General features: G+C 35.2%; 1 protein-coding gene across 1 annotated transcript; it reads left to right on the top strand.

Annotated features, from left to right (window-relative positions):
* The first annotated feature begins 1,290 nt into the window (after positions 1–1,290).
* Positions 1,291–2,238, top strand: FOXB2 (forkhead box B2). Its single transcript, XM_072407045.1, has one exon. The coding sequence runs from the start codon at positions 1,291–1,293 to the stop codon at positions 2,236–2,238; it is 948 nt and encodes a 315-aa protein (XP_072263146.1).
* The last annotated feature ends 15,142 nt before the right edge of the window (positions 2,239–17,380 follow it).

Below are 17,380 nucleotides of genomic sequence, written 5' to 3'. Positions count from 1 at the left end.
TATGTTTTATAACTCTTTTAGGATCTTTAATACAAAAAAGACAATGAGACAATATTATTTTTCAAACTTGCCTACCCATCTTCTTCTGTCTTTTGAAACCATCACTACTTCCTACTATTCCATATTTCCCCTCCTATTGCGTCCTAATTCCCCACCTCCTAGATTGTAAGCTCTTCGGGGCAGGGTCTTCTCCTCCAGTCTGTATTCTTCTGTTATTTAGCAACCCCTATTTAATGTAGAGCGCTGCGTAGTATGTTGGTGCTATATAAATCCTGGTAATTAATAATAATAATAATTTGCTTGTTTATTTCATTGTTTGAATCTTTATTCCTATATCCCAAGCACAAATTTAATCTATATCAGGAGACTATCACTGTGCCTGTAAGCATTACATACTTCAGAAAATAATTTCATGCAATAAAAGAAAAGACTACCTAAATATTTTTGCCATTAAAAGTTGGAGATGCAAATTAAAAAATAATTGGCATGAACAGAACTGGAACAAATTCTTCATTATTGAAGTGCAAACTTGTTTGTTAGGCATACTTGTCTACTACTATTGGGTTTTGTAAAGAATGCTATTTGATTAGTTAGCTGCTACAAAAAGAAGAATCTACTAGCTGTACAGAAGTCCCCTCCATACATGCAGATTGTGTAGAAGAGAGTGTGAGAATTCCATTAGAACTAGTGGATGCTCTCCACTTAACTCTTCTAGTGCAAAATTGCTTTAGGTCTGTGCTTTCTAATGCTAGGAAATCTATCAATGAAAGGGATCAAAGTGCTGCATACCTTCCCAGCCAAACCCTCTCCAGGACGACCTCACACCGAGCTCTTACATACACACTGCTAAGAAGAGGTGCAAATGAAATGAGATTAGACTTTCCCTGGTGGAGTCCCTTAACGATTGTCATGTGATAATGAAGAGGCAGCAGTGGGGGTCTTAGCTGTGATCAGTACAAAACCAGGCAACAAGCAGAGAGCATCTCATCCCCAGCTCACCACTACCTTCCCATCTCAGCACCACGGATCACACTTACTTGTAGGAGTGCTGATCACACATTTATCTGCTTCTGCATTAATGTCACCCCATTGAAGAGATTTGTCCTTACAGCATCCTGCAAACTTTTGCTGCTGATGTAGGATGGAATGAAGACCTAGTCTGGGAAGAAGATAACCTGATCTCTCTACAGCTACTGAGGGTTTGCTTAATAATTCTTCCTTTTTTCACTATTATTTCTGCATGACAATTACATTAAATAGTAACCACAACCCTTTGCTGAAAAATCAAGAATGCCTCGCCCTGGGAAAAACTCTTATAGTGATCAGAAGCCACCCTACTCCTACATCTCATTGACTGCCATGGCCATCCAGAGCTCCACTGAGAAGATGTTACCCTTAAGTGACATTTACAAGTTTATCATGGACCGGTTCCCCTATTATAGGGAGAACACTCAGAGGTGGCAGAACTCTCTAAGGCACAATTTGTCTTTTAATGACTGTTTCATCAAGATCCCCAGAAGACCTGACCAACCTGGTAAAGGCAGTTTTTGGGCACTGCATCCAGACTGTGGGGACATGTTTGAGAATGGAAGCTTTTTGAGAAGAAGGAAAAGGTTTAAAGTTCTCAGGGCTGAACACCTGGCTTCTAAAAACCATCAAATGATTCATTATTTTCATCACCAACATGGTCAGTCCAAACTGGGTCTGGCTTCTTCAGAGAGTGCAGCAGTGGCAGGTATTGGAAGGCTACCCCACTTTCAGCCATATAGCCTCAATGGAAGCCAGTCTACTGGGTTTAAGCACCCCTTTGCTATAGAGAATATCATTGGCCGAGATTATAAGGGGGTGATGGGTGGTGGTCTTCCATTAGCCTCCATGATGCATCACCTAGGGTACCCAGTGCCCAGTCAACTCAGCAATATGGTCAGCTCCATGTGGCCTCACGTTGGCATGATGGACTCTATGGCAAGCATGACAGTACCACAAGAGTATGGGCATTTTGGGATGCCAATGAAAACTATTTGCCATGCTCCAAGTCAAACGATCCCAGCTGTGCCTGTCCCTATAAAACCAACAGCTTCTCTGCCACCAGTGTCAGCAATCCCAAGCCTGACTGTGAATCCGCCTAGCATGTGCTCCTCTACAGCCTCTGTGGCCGCTTCTATCCTGGAGCAGTCTGCATCCACTCATTCGGACAGTAAGAGCAGCATGCTGCACTCAGTGCTGGTCCATTCATAGCTTCTGCAGTCCCACAAAGGGACCATCATGTACTCTATACCTACTGGACAGAGTTATATTCGCTCGAAAACGGCATCAGTTTCCATAAGAGTAGCTATATTAAATTATTTTAGAGGTATATGTTGTATGTGTTTTTGGTTGACTGTGTGCGACATTATTATATATTTTTATTTGGACCATAGAAGTATTTAGACCTTATCTTCAGATGCATAGCACCAGGCTGTAGTTTAATGTAAGAGATCATTCCATTATTTTTATTACAAGATTAAATGCTTTTTTTTTAGATCAGCCTTTTATGTCGCCTGGAAAGATATTTATTTGTGTGGTACTGTATGTCCATGTTTTCTGAGCAATCAAGCACTTTACTGTACAAAATGTAGCCAAGCTAATAATATAGGATTCATCCTTACATTATTAATGCACTGTGTTTAGGCAGATATTCTTCTTGTCTGTATTTATGGATTATCAATGGTGGATTATTAAATGTCAAATGAACTCAGCGTTTATAGTATTTTATCTTTTTATATTAACAAAGGTATGGAAAGAAGGAGGTTTTCTTCAAAGTGTTCAAAGTTGCTTTATTTCTAATTACACCTATGGACTTCTACTACAAACCTGTTGCGCTCCTAGTACAGCGCATATTATAATCATAACACATTCAGATATTGATTATTTTTATTATTTTACTATTTTTTTTAAATTAACCTTCACTAATAATTTTAATTCAAACTGCATAGTACATAGGATGTTGTTTGTAGATCATACTTTTTGCAATTAATTGGCAAATTCTATGATTAATCTATGATAATTATTGGTTTGGAATGCAATACTATAAACATGTTATTGAGTGTATTTATATAAAATTAGGCAATGATTTGTCATAATAAGAATAGCAGAAGCTTAAATGTCATATAAAAATAGTTTAAATGTTATTCTAGATGCCTATATATACTTGGCTTTGTTCTTCTAGCCATTACTCTTCAGAGGAACCTGAAATAGACTAAATAAGATACACAGGTAAAAACATTTCGTTTAAATGTGATATGAAATGATAAAATATAATTATTATTTATTTTCTTTTGAGATAATAAATACTGCAGTTGATAAAGATGTTATCAACAGCGAGCTTACTTGATCAATATGAAGAATAATGTAATAGTTTTATATGACTTTATGTGATATTATTATATACTGTTGCATGTATATATTTTAATCTATGGCATGACTTGTTTTACCTAACCTGTACAAATACAAGACAAAACCCGTCGAGGGAAGCCTGACATTCTGTATAAAATACACATATTCATAAATTACATTTGATTACAGGTGTCATCCAAATTCAGAGATAGAAGCAACTGAAAGATAAGTAAATCATGATCTCCAGCAGCTAGCGAGACAAATGACCACAAATGATTTATTGCTGCTTAAATAAGATTCTGGCAGGAAACTGGAAACTTTAAGAATATGTTTTCTTCTTCTGTGTAATTTACAAGAACTGAGAACTTCAAAGATCGGAACGTACCGGAATGTAAGGGATGGTCGTTATATTGTGCTGCTTCTTGTGTACAGCATTGGGCTACAACAAATAATAATAGTATTACCTTCATTATTATACTTACAATAATCATCACTAATAATAGCTCAATAAAAACGAATTACATCCTTAACAAAATATATGGCCTACCTTTAAAAGGATTTTTTTTCAGAAAATTAAAAGAAGAGGCTCACTTGTTGCTGACAAATGTAATGGCTTACTTTGTATGATATAGGATGATGCAGATCATTGTAAACTTAGGAAAGTATTTTATATATAAATATATTTAAAATTGTTACATAATACTATTGGTATAATAAAAATATTTTATATATATATATATATATATATATATATATATATTAACAAAATACTTTCCTAAGTTTACAACGATCTATATTAAGGTCTATATATATATTAATAAATGAACACTCCTATTTTTTATCGTTAGTAATTTATTAGCAGTGACTACAATTTTCACCCTATAGTAGCAGAATATAAAGGATCTGCAGCAAGTGAATGTACTAATTCCTACATTTATAGTAATATTATTTGTCGATTCTCGTTTAACATTTATTCGTGTTAGTGTTTAGTCTATATTTATATGCGCATTTTCACAATCATGATTTTTAGAAACACTATACAGAATTATTTTACAAGATATATAAATTCGTTCATATGATGACAATAAAACTGTAGGTGAGATGCTGCCTGCACCAGGTCAGATGGATATATATTTATCCATGTATTAGATGTGTTTTATTGCCCGACATTATTTAGTTGATGATAATAATACATGTGCTACGACACTTTATTACAAATCATTTGCCATTTAATTAAACGAAAAGAAAGTTAACTGTATGTTCCATGATAAGGTTGAGGTATGATTTACTGTAGGAAAACTGTATTCCCTACAAAAGTCAAATAGGGTGCAAAGAAAATATTCAACTTTACAAGTGAAAAATCGTGTTACAAATAGTTACACATGAGTACTTCTTTATTAAAAGACCATAATTGAATTTACTCTTTAATACAAATTTTACATTTCATAGCTTTTGGTGCACCTGCATGGAACTGGTAATACTAAATTCATGTATTAGGCTGCATTGACATATTATAGCATAGAGGAAAATTTTATGATCCGGCTTCTAGATTAAGACATCGGTATTTGCTAGTCTTATAGCCTGGAGCAGAAACTAACTAGACAGAAATATGGACCTCCTCCCACAGAATGACAGTGTATAATAAGGGAGAGGACAGGGCAGAGATGGGGCTGATGCCACACACAGGCTCCCTGGGTGGCACAATACTGGACATTACCTGTAAAGAGGAAGCAGCTGCCAGGTATGTTCATAGGATTTATGTCTTCTCTTGTAGCACATACCCTATTGAGAGGAGGTAAAGCTGACTGAGAAAGCTGAAATATCTCCAATAATTAGGTATAGCAGCACATGTTGATCCTGGGAGGTCTCCAAATTCTTTCCACATTCTTGGTTGCATTGCAGATAGTGCATTATACTGTTCAGAGATCTTTCAGAAATTATTAACAAATATTTATAAATGAATAAGGTCATAAACCATTACACATATACAGCATATGCATAAAACCAAATGTACACTAATAAAGACTGCAATATTCCAAATACCTTGTATTGTATTGTAACATTATAAATATACATTCAATGTACTGGTTCACTTTTCTTACTAGAAAAAAAGGCAATACATTTCTTATTTTAAGGAAACAAGCTTCTTTTAACAAGTCATTGTGTAATGTAATGCTTTTAAGCATTAGCCTTCAATTTAAAATGGTAGCCAATTATTTATTTATTTTTTGCTAAAAAATTAAAATGTCTTTTCTTACAAGCATGGCAAGTGTAGGCATTCTCGACATATATGTCAACTGAACACCAATGTAAATTCCTGGTTGGGTGAATGGTTCACTGTTCTCTCAGTATTCTGTTCAGAACTTGTAGTGAAATTACTGGCATCCTCTGCAACAGGCTTTTTAAGATGGCATGTAGAGGTTGCTTTTCTAATATAATTCTGAGCAAAAGAAATAAAAACAGTAATATTCTCACTAATTTAGCAATGCAATATTAATCAGTGCAATTAATATATATATATACATATACACATTAAAGATTTTGGAGATTTACATTTCATAATTTGTCACTAAAAATCACTTATAGATTAAAAAAGCCTTGCGTTTCCTAGACAAGTTTATGCTAAATTGCAATCCTAAATTTACATTGTGTGCCAGCATGCTAAATAAATACATTTATTGCAATTCTGAGGTGTCTCTATACAAATTCTGCAAGACAGTGAGATCTGTAAACTTAAAGTAAATAAACCTGACTTCCTATTGCCACATTTGCTTCAATAACTTCATATATTCCAAAAAACATGAAAATAAATTCTAAAGTGTGTCTGTTAGCTCTACAGCCCCATATTATTACCCCAATGTGACATGTTTACTGTAATTTAGTCAGGTTGGAGTAATCATCATGACGGTGTCACAAAATGTCATATATGCTTTGTCATTAGGGAACAATAATTCATAATTTGTCAAAAATAGGTTTAAAACAGAAACTAAAGAGAACATCTATGAATAAGGGAATGTCATTTCACGCGGGCATTATGTAAAAAGGACAGACATCTAAGTTATTCAAGCTTTTATTTTTCTATAATTAACATCTATCTGACATTTGCCTGTCTGACAGTATGTCAGTGAGTATATTCACTGGTCCAACATAGACATGTGTCCCTATCCTGAATATTTTAAATGTGTTAGGCACTTAGGGGTATTTTTATAAAGCAACAAATTTTACATTCAGCATACGTTTTCTGGTTTAGGAATCAATCAATGCCATTGGAAACACATGGGGCTGGAAGATTCCCCAACAGGGAATGTTGGCTGAATGTCATATTCACTGCTTTTAACATAGATACCTTTAGATGGACGTAATAAAATACCATTAGCAATACAACTGTATACTTTGTAATAACAGATCAAGATACTGCAGAAAACTGTTCTCTTTTTTCAGTTCATGAAAACCAGTCCTGAATAACTAGTTGCAAAAATATGCAGTTCTGGTACCTACCTGGTATTTAGATATCTGACACTTTGAAGGCCAAGCTGCTTTACTTTACGCAGCAGTGGCAGGGCTAATTTGTTTATAAAACAGTTACTATCATGAGTATAAACTTTGTACAGCGCTGCGTATATGATAGTGCTATATAAATACTGGGTAATAATCATTTCTGCCGTGCTGACATTCAAATGAACATTAGTGTAAGGTCTCCTTACTTGGTAAATCAAATTCTGTGACCTACCCAGCTCACCTTGCCTGAATATGCCTTTAGTATAGATGCAACATTTTGACTTAAAAATTAGCCAATCAGACTATACAGTTAAATAGTTTGATTGGCTCATTTACAAGTCAATGTTATTTGCATACAAAAGTCATTTTTTGCAAACTGTTATTCATCTCTCACTTTTACATGCACTATGGAGGGCAGTCAGATATACAGGTATGATCCAATTGCCCTTGTGTAGTCTTGAGTGAAAAAATGGATATGTGAACAATGGTTCCTCAATGATGTTCATCAATCCACCACTAGAATGGTCACCAATTATTGCTTATATTCTTTAAAAAAAATAAAAATAAATAATATATATATTGTTGTATACAAGCCTTTTGGGATCACCTTTTCTGGGGTAAGAGGTACTCTTAGACTGAAGGAGAGCTGGATGAAGCACACTGGACGCAGTAGATAGGTTTGAAGCTGACCTACAGTCAGTTTTAATAAAAGGTTGAATAAGATAAAACAAAAATAATTCCTAGCCAGTCAGGCACTAAGTAAAAAACAGGCAGATTCCTCTCTACCAGTTGGTGGCTAATCCAGCCAACTCAACACAAACATTCCAGCAACCTTTACTCACATGTGGCTCAGAATGGCTCTCACAGGCAGCTTCCCTGTGCCCCAGGTCAGAGAGCTTCCTTCCTCTCCTTCACTTTTTACCTGCTGCTCACAGCTGTCCAGTAATATGGCCAGACAAAACCAAACTCTGGCCTGGACCAGAACACTTCTGAGTGACATGCAAAACCCAGATCTGAAATGTTGCTGGTTAATCTCTCCCATAGGAGAGGAAACGAGGAGAAATATACCTTCCCTTCATGGTGTCCCCATTTGCCATGTCACTATATATATATATAGAATTTCTAAATGGCATATATACTTTAAAACTTTAAACAAATTGACTTAAAGCAGACCGATCACTATATTTGTAACCACAATGTAAAAAAAAGTGCCAATCTCATGCATGAACAGTGGGATTGGCATTTTTTTACATTTACAAGATTAGGAGTAAAGTGGCTGACCAAGTAGACTAGGAATTACCACGACAGCGAGCAGTGATAACTACAATGGTGAAGGAGATTTCATTTGACATTTTGTGTTTAATATGGTTGTAATGTGAAAACATGGAGTTTACAGTGTTTACAGTTTGCAGAAACTACCACATCCATCTCACAGAGAGGAATGAGTTACATTTTGGTTTAAAAAGTAAAAGTAATAAGTAGATGAACACTTCAGCAGGAAGTACATTTTGCCAACATTGGGGATGTAGTAATTAGATACTTTTCAATTTCTGACATGCAAATAAGGTATAGAACAAACCCTTTCAAACTCTCAATGGTACACTCAAAAACTGTTGGGTAAATCCACTTTTTTCACTGTGCTTCCACGTGAAGGGCAGTCTACATGTATAGGTTTATAAATATTTTTTTTTTAACTTTGCACTATATGTGTGTTAATGCTGACCAAATTAAAACAATATACATTAATCTTACAGAAAGCCCACAAGACAAAGGATACTCTATATAGACAGTCAATTTATTAGCATTGTATATGCTTACTCCATGAACTGTCAATTACACTGTACACACTGGCTTGGAAGAAGAAATCATAAATGGGAAAGACACCCACCATTAAAAAAAAAATCAAAGTTCAAGTTATGCAGTCATAGTTTTAAAAAATATGATAGGTAAACCAGGAAGCCGAACTACCACAATGACTTTTATTTACCATTCCATATCATCTTGAAGATCCTCTATAGTTAACAATGTTCTTAAAGATTTAATTCATGAACTGACCCAGATTTAAAAGGAACAAATACTGTACCTCACAGCACGATCAAATTTACAGATTTACCCACTGTAGGAGGTCAGTATTGTAAATATATGAGCCATTATCTTGAAAATATATGTATGACTTGGTAGTCATAACACTGCTTTATTGGTAATATAATATGAAGATCATACATTCATTTTAAACTAAGCTATCACTGATGTATTATATAGATCAGTGGTCTCCAAACAGTGGTCCGCGGCTCTGGCTTGCATGCCCCCCGGAGGGGTTAGGAGAAGGACTCCGCTGGGGGACCACACCGGCCCGAGCTGCGGACCATGTCTACCATATGCATCACAGGCTCAGGGCGGTGGGCGGGTGGTGCCTCTGGACACAACCGTCCACCCCCCCATCACAGACTCAGACCTGTGATGGGGGAGTGGGAAGGTTCTGGCATCATGACGTCACTATGGGGGAAGTCTTTGAGTGACACACAGATCCCCGCGCATGTGCAGTCATACATTTAGTGGTCCATGACGTCCAAAAGGTTGGCGACCACTGGTATAGATTGTCTAAAATGTTAGTATGAAAATCTCCCAAAGGTATCATTGCCTTGGTGTCTTCACTCTGAACTGGTGTCAAGAATACTTTATTCCTGCCCTTGCATTGCATCAGATGACTGTCCATCATTTTGTATTGATTATCTAAATAATTCCTTCCCACTTATACATTTTTTTTGTATTTTTTTTTGTATATTGGTATTATTGTTAATTTGAATTGGATATTGCAAACTCCAGACTAAAAATTTGCATTGGATCTCAAAGTAATACAGAATCATTTCAAGGTAACAGTTGAAAACAAAATCTCCAGTAAGTTCAGACTTTTTACAAATACATACAGCAATAATCTCTTGGAATTGGAACTAAACTCAAAACAAAATTATAGTTGCCGATTTCTTCCCTCCAACATTTTGCACCCTTAAAAATTTTGTATACAAACAACACTGGAAGGCTATAGCTGGGTTACTCTTTCTGGGACAACGTTGTTGCGTTGAAGTACTGATTGGTTGTTTAAATTACAGTTCGTTTTAAATTCTTACTGTAACAAAAACAATGTTAAGCATGGGATTCAAAGGTGATAAGCGTGGCCTTCTATAAATGTTAATAAAGACTGCATTACATGGTAGACCCAACCCATTCTACATTCTCTTCTCAATAAAATGATAGATCGTTGCCATGTGCATGCATTTTGGTACAGATTGCTCCATCCCCAGGATGTAGCATACTATAGGTGAATAAAAAACAATTTAAATATTACATAGCAAAAGATGTTTATAACAACGCTGCAACACACAAATCAACCTGATCAGTGATCAACCTGAAAGCTTAGGAAAAGTACAGCGTGAAGGACCTTTAGAATAGAGAAAGAAGGCCTTCTGGGGGATAAGTGCAGAGTCTTTAGTCTAGCTTAAAATTATTATTATATTAAAAAAAAACCAAAGTGCTTGGTGTCCCCATAAATTAGCAGATAAGGATGCCGATTACCCAAAAAAGTTAAGAATCTTGACACATAATTTGTGTAAATATTCACATAAGTGAATCATGTGAGAAGCAAATTCCTGTTTACCTATTTCATCGACATATGATTGGATATTTGAAGGTAATATTTACATACTTTATAAAAACGTTTCAACTACTTTAGTACATTCACAAATACATATTCATGGAACAAAAACTCTTTTCAAACCTTTCCTCCGATATCCTATTATTTCTTCAGTGGGTGTTGCCATTTTGGGCCTTGCACAATATAAAAAAAGGAGAAAAAAACATGTTTTTATCACCAGAATATTTACACAAATTATTACCAGCCTACAGATACCTTGGTCATTCCTGAAACTACTTTCTCTGGTAATGTCACATAGCAGGGGGAATAGTTAGAAATAAAGGGCATAGCTTCTGACTTTTAATGAATAAAGTCAACATTTGCATATCAGTAACAACATTCTTTGGTCTGCATAAAGGAGATGTGCTTTGGAAAGGGTCAATTAAGCAGATAATGGAGGGACCATAATGTTTACATGCTTGTGGATTAGAAGAGTCTTTTTATTCATTTGCATGTACTTACTTACTATTACACTTTTGTGCAGGTCTAATTTTAAAATTGTTATCATTTAACCATAATCCTAAATGATATTCATCTGCTTACCTATCCACACCAAGCATGGCACTGAATAGACAAGGCTAAGGGATCATCTGGTAAATCCATGTATTATGGTTTGGTAATCCTTCTACAATTACAATTCTCATCTTTTCAATGGCGCGGTGTTAGACATTTGTTATATTTGCATGGTGTGTTATCAAAAACTGTTGGAAAAGCAATTAATCGTTCAATTCTCCTAAATGCAGCCAGCCTTTTTCTTCGGATTACAATCAGTTGAATATATGCATCTCCTAATGCCACGATTACTTCATTTTTCTAAGAGTACAGTACCAATTATTTGTTCTGACACTCTTTTGCTGCGGCTTAGCTGAAGGTTGATAGACTGGCTTAGGAAGACACATTTTACTTGACAGCAGTTCACAAACGTTAGTTATGTATACACATGCAAATGCATTGTGGTGTAGAGAGGACATTAACATATTAATTTAAGGAACAAAGGCCTAAATCCTAAAAACAAACATTAAACACATCTGAGAAGATTATAGCACAATATATATAAACCTAAGGACCAACTCTCTCCCTAAACATCCCCACAACTCATTGCACCTGCACTCTTGCCTTTTGAGAGGGTAGACTTGCATGACTTCAAACATGGACATTAGAGCAAGTTTTTTTTTTAATCTTTTTTCATAATCCTGTCTTTGAAGTCACCAGCCTCTTTCCTCTCCAAATGGAGAGCACAGAACTGTTAAAAGAGGCCTGGCTAATTTATACTGGTAAGTGCTGCTGTTCCAATTTGCCCGGGACACATTTCTATTGTCCTCTACTTTGCATGCTAAAAGCAAGCTTACACGTTGTAATCATGAATGGCCTTTCTGAGCAAATAATGGAAATTTACAAGTTGTGTGTTATAGGAGAACAATTCAAAAGTGTCATATCATGCATATTCATACCAGAAGCTTTGGTGGACTCTGTGGAGTTAACTATTTTACTTGTACAGTATTGTTTTACAAGTTTATAGCCTTTGCTGGGCCTCTGTAATAAAACATTATTTGTAATAATTTGATGCTAGCCAGTACAACATTTTCTTTTTCTTTTAAAACTTCATCAATTACAAACTCTGGTTGGTTGGTTGGTTGGTTGGTTGTTACAGCTCAGTAGCACCTGTATGAAATGAATGTGGACTATAATTATGAAGAAATAATGTTATGTTCATCCCTCACAGGAGCAGAGCATGTGTTCAATCCATCTTCCTAATAAACACTTACCTTATGGAAGACTGTGTGTAGCTTTCTAATTCCCACCTCAACAGATCATTCTTTTTATTTGGTTTTATTCTCTCCTTGACAAAAACTTTTTTTTGGCACAGTGTAAATGGTAAATAGTGTAGTGACCTCATGCAAATTACTGCCATTGGGAAATGTTTATTACCTAATTTAAAAGGATGCACCGAATTTCCCAAGCAGAAACCAACCTTTTTATTATGAAAAAATACATCATCATTCTATATATATATATATATATATACATACTGTAAATAGTACAATAAAATTACCAGTAAAATTACCATGTCAAGGGGAGGTCTGGTTCTAAGGATTTAATTTTAGGTAACACATTGGGAAAGCAAATGTTTGATAAAGTTTGGAAATCTGACTCTTGGTTCTTCCCATCGAAGCACAGGAACTCTCAAATGGAAGGACTCCATTCTGAGTTTTAAGCTGACAAGGGAGGCAATCAGTATGTAACAAACAAATTCACATTTAGCTATCTCATATTTTTGTATTAGGGAAATCCATGATGCCTGGCCCTATTATAAAATCTGATCCATTGTCCAGCCATTGCAGGAACCAACCTAGTGTCCTGTCCCAAACTGAAAGGTAAAAGGTTAAAGCTGGACATAACATAAGGGGCTGCTTCGTGGGGGCTATCCACATTAGGACATCAATAAAGCATAAGGTACAAGAGAACACCATGACTTGGTAAATGGTGAAGTTATTTCTAAAATATCAGGTGCATCATTGGAGAGGAGTGGGGCTGAGATGTACATAATTAAAAAGTATATTAGAAAAATGCTGGTCTCCCTTTCAGTTAAGACTTACAATAGGTTCATCATTAAGCACCTCATTAGAGCAGCCAACTCATACATACCCACCTATTGGAAACCAACCCTTTCACGGACAGTTGTTTTATGGCTCCATAAGGTAAATTACATCATCCTAATAGAAGACTTTACAGTCAGGGTGAAAGGTATCTCTGAACAATTCAATACTATCTGAGGAGGCTATTATAGAGACACTCCAGAATTCAAATGCCACCTGGACCCCAATACATGATAACATATATCTCCTATATTAATTAAACCACCCATGGACTTGTGTATTAGCCAAATGGACTCTTCGCCAAGATTGGACCTAATATAGAACTCTCTCATAGTACTCTATGATGAAACCCATGATGGTCACCGTACATTCTTTTGCTCCCCTGTTATTTACCACATCAGTGTATGTTTTTTTGTTGTTTGTTTTATACTTGAAAATAATTAAATAAAGAAAGTTTTTTTTTTAAACAAATACACTCACATTTTGTTTTCAGAGTGATTGTCTCTAATAGGTGAGTTTGAGGTATTCTGGCCCTAGAAGAAAATAGTATATTTTAGTATAACTGTCTATTGGCCACTATGTAATTTTAGACCATTTTTTAAATTAACAGGACAAGTAGTATAGCATACCTAGTATACCTAACTAGTGCCTGGATAAAAAATAAGTACGTCCTACATTCATTGAAAGGGTCGGCCTACTCACAAGTCATGTTTATTCGAAATAAAATGTCTGAACATTTATCACATCCGCGATAAGTCCTCTATGTAACATAATTTTATTACTTGGTAATCCTAGTAGATCTGTTATTTTTTTCACTTCTCGTAATAGGGTAAAACACTCTCTCTGCACTGATTGTGTTGTCATCCTGTGACACAGGGTTTAGATTTTTTTTAATTCTAAATTGACTTGCATGATACCATAAGTCCAACTCCAGCTAACACTTTTCAAGCAGTTACAGCAATACTTACCCCACTGTAATATTCACATTTGGTCCATATATATTCCCATCACATTTTATTGCCACTAAAGTCCTCCAGTTTGGTGCCAGTATTTTTTAACTCACTTACCCTGAGCCCAGGTTGTTATGGACCTGCTCCACCCTGTAACTAAACTGTAAAAACAGGACCAGCACATATGGCGGGTTGCAATTAGTTTTGGGGATGCAATGTCCTCAATTTATTATTAAGAATATTTTTTGTTAACATTATTTCTGAGCAATCAGCAACAGTGATCTGTGTGATTTCAGGAACTCATGGAGTTAAAATGTTGAGCAACTTCTATCGCCTAAAAAATCTCTTTGTGGCACCTTGGGTTTGGTTAGATAGGGGCAGATACCCCTTTATTTTAACAGTCAGTACATGGTAAAGATCAATGCTGTGGGGATAATTTAATAAACAAGAGAAAGCTGTTTATTTACTAAAATGTCTATGACATACGTTGCTTGGAATACTCAAAAATTGATTCTTTCCTTGAAAATTATTGAGAGCCCAAAGTTAATTAAGCTGTATTTACTAAAACTCAACTAATAAACTGACAAAGTTTAATATTCAGTTTGCTAAGTGAACAGTTTATACCCCTTTAGTAAATCGACCACTTTTTAATGTACTCACTTTCATTTCATTGAACTAAGCAGTATAGACCTAGATATTTACATCTTTTTTTTTTTATACAGAAAAGTGAACAGGCTTTCATTATATGCTTTATTGATGACAAAGGGGTTTTAATTTTAGATGCACAAGGAGTAAAGGACGTTATGTGAAAAGAAGTGGTAAACTAGGATGCACCAGAGAGGGGATCGGCTGCTTGCTCCCTTGGCAGACCTCTTGGCTGTCAGCCATGATAGATGACATTATGAGAATGTGGCTGACTTAAGAAGAACCATGGTATGCAATTAAAGCTTACAGAATTCTTAGATTAACATATTTATAATTATCCCAGTCATCACTGATGTATGCATGTGCACTGTTAACCAATAGATTGCTTAAATAGTCTGTAAAGACCTCGCTCAGCAGTCAGCAGAACTGAAGGATATTCTCAAATGTAGGATACTGCTGTCACCTCCAAAATTGGTGATGAGGATAATTTTGCAGCATGTTCAATTTACAAACAAGTTTACTGAGATGGATAGCAAGGGATACAGTGAGTTGTGTCCCATGTTTTACAAACAAATGCATTTAATATTTGGCCAAGAAAAATGATTATTACTTATTTTAAGTTCCCACTGAAGTTGCCTTATCTGTATCGTGGCATCCTAATCTCTGTCTTTTAAAGATCTGAAGCCGGTAACCACTGTCAAACTCAGCTTCTATACCGGACTAAAATTATAGAAAATTTCTGTATTATTCAGTTTTATGACTAGTCCTTTCAGGACACATTTGGAGCATGGTGCCTTCCAAAGACAGCACTATGGAACTTTGCCAGATGGAGCAAAGGGAGCTTTGTGATTGGAGCTAAGAAGGACATTTGGTTTGACAAGGCTGGACTGTTCTCCAATCATGGAGCTGTTTCTGCTTTATTTGCACAACTGCTTCATATGGTACTTTAGAAATATGCCCCAAGATGTATTTCTGTCTGTTAGAGAAATTTGAAAATGTGCGTAAATCCTGGCCCTTGTGGACTGAGTTGGCCTTTAAAGAAGCATGTCCATGCATGGTTTTGTTCACTAGAGAAAAAAAGGTATTTTCATGTTAACCATTTATTACCCATTTCAAAACAATCTTTGTCATACCCTAGTAAAATATGTTTATAAATACGTTTATATAAAATGTTGCATGTTTAGTGTGGCACTAAGGTTGAGGGTGGTGTCTGAACCAGGCTTGTTCATCTTTTACATTTTTGTGTGCATTCATTTTTTTGTAATAAGTGGTGGGAAGTAGGCAGGAAACATAATGACATACTTAGGAATAGTGTTAACATTTTAGTAGGACACAGTCATCAAAGACTCCAGATCCTACTCTCTATTTTAAAGTTGTTAATATATATATATATATATATATATATATATATATATATATATATATATTTATGTATATATATATTCGTTTATTTAACTGTTACACAGGAATGCTGATGTTACTTTGGGCATTATTAAATATAGTTAGGGGCATTGCTTTTTTCCTAATAGGCCCAGGAACCCCTGCCCACTTTGAGTAGACTGATGTGGGGCTTTTAGCAAATCTAGATTTAAACCTATAGGTATGAATTTTAGCTCTCTCAAGAATCTCAAGTCTCAAAGTCTCATCACTACATGGTGCTGTGTCCTCTTGTAAACTGTATAGCAAACTTTTGTCTTTAGAGAGATTTTTAAAGTTTGTTACACACACAAGAACCCAGCACCTTCTACTAATTGCCAATATTGATGACCAAAAGATTGTTTAAGAGCAAGCAACCCATTCAAACTTAGATCTAGCATCCTATAAACATGTGTCAGAACTATTTATATCTACAATTGGACCAGGTCAGAGACAGATACCACATTGAAGGCAAAGGATTAGAACTTATCCCCAGAGATCTAATTAATCATGATATAATTAGATAGTTATAGTGGTCAGCTTGAAAAAGACACAAGTCCTTCAAATCTAGGGTATGTCATATAACATTCGGAAAGGGGAAAGCAACAAAGAGAATGTAAGTTTAAATTGATGTTGAAAACAATTTATTTATACATTTATTTAATGAAAATCGTAAAAAAAATAAATATAACATTTGAGTTCTTTAGATCTCCTGAAAAAGCGGACTGGAGTTCCGTGAAATGCGTCGAGAGCATCTTATCATGTTGAACCCCCTATTTGTCTGCATTTACACACCGAAATGGTGAAAATGTTTTTTTGTTGGTTTAAATATGTTCAGATAATAAATAATACTTTTTTATATTGATGGTTTAATAAAAGTGATAAAAAATGAATTCATAATTGATGTGATTTATGCCTTTAAAGTCCTATATATGTTTTTGGTTTATTTGTGTAATATGTAAGATTAAGGGATGTGGCAATTTGTGATTGATTAACCAGATGAAATAACAAACCCCCAAAGAAAACTTTTGTGCCAATGTTGATTAAAATAAATTCTTGATCACATGGCAGAGGATAATAATATTCTAACAATGTATAGATACATTGCTACAATTCTTAACTGAAGTTATTGTTTAGCTATTATATTTTGAAATATTAACATTCCAGAATTTAAAAACTAATTATAATTCAGTACTTAATAAAATAAA

This window comes from Pyxicephalus adspersus, chromosome 3, assembly GCF_032062135.1.
Source record: "Pyxicephalus adspersus chromosome 3, UCB_Pads_2.0, whole genome shotgun sequence".
Classification (NCBI taxonomy): Eukaryota; Metazoa; Chordata; class Amphibia; order Anura; family Pyxicephalidae; genus Pyxicephalus; species Pyxicephalus adspersus.
Note: the sequence above shows the minus strand (reverse complement) of the source record. Positions and strands in the feature narration are given on the sequence as shown.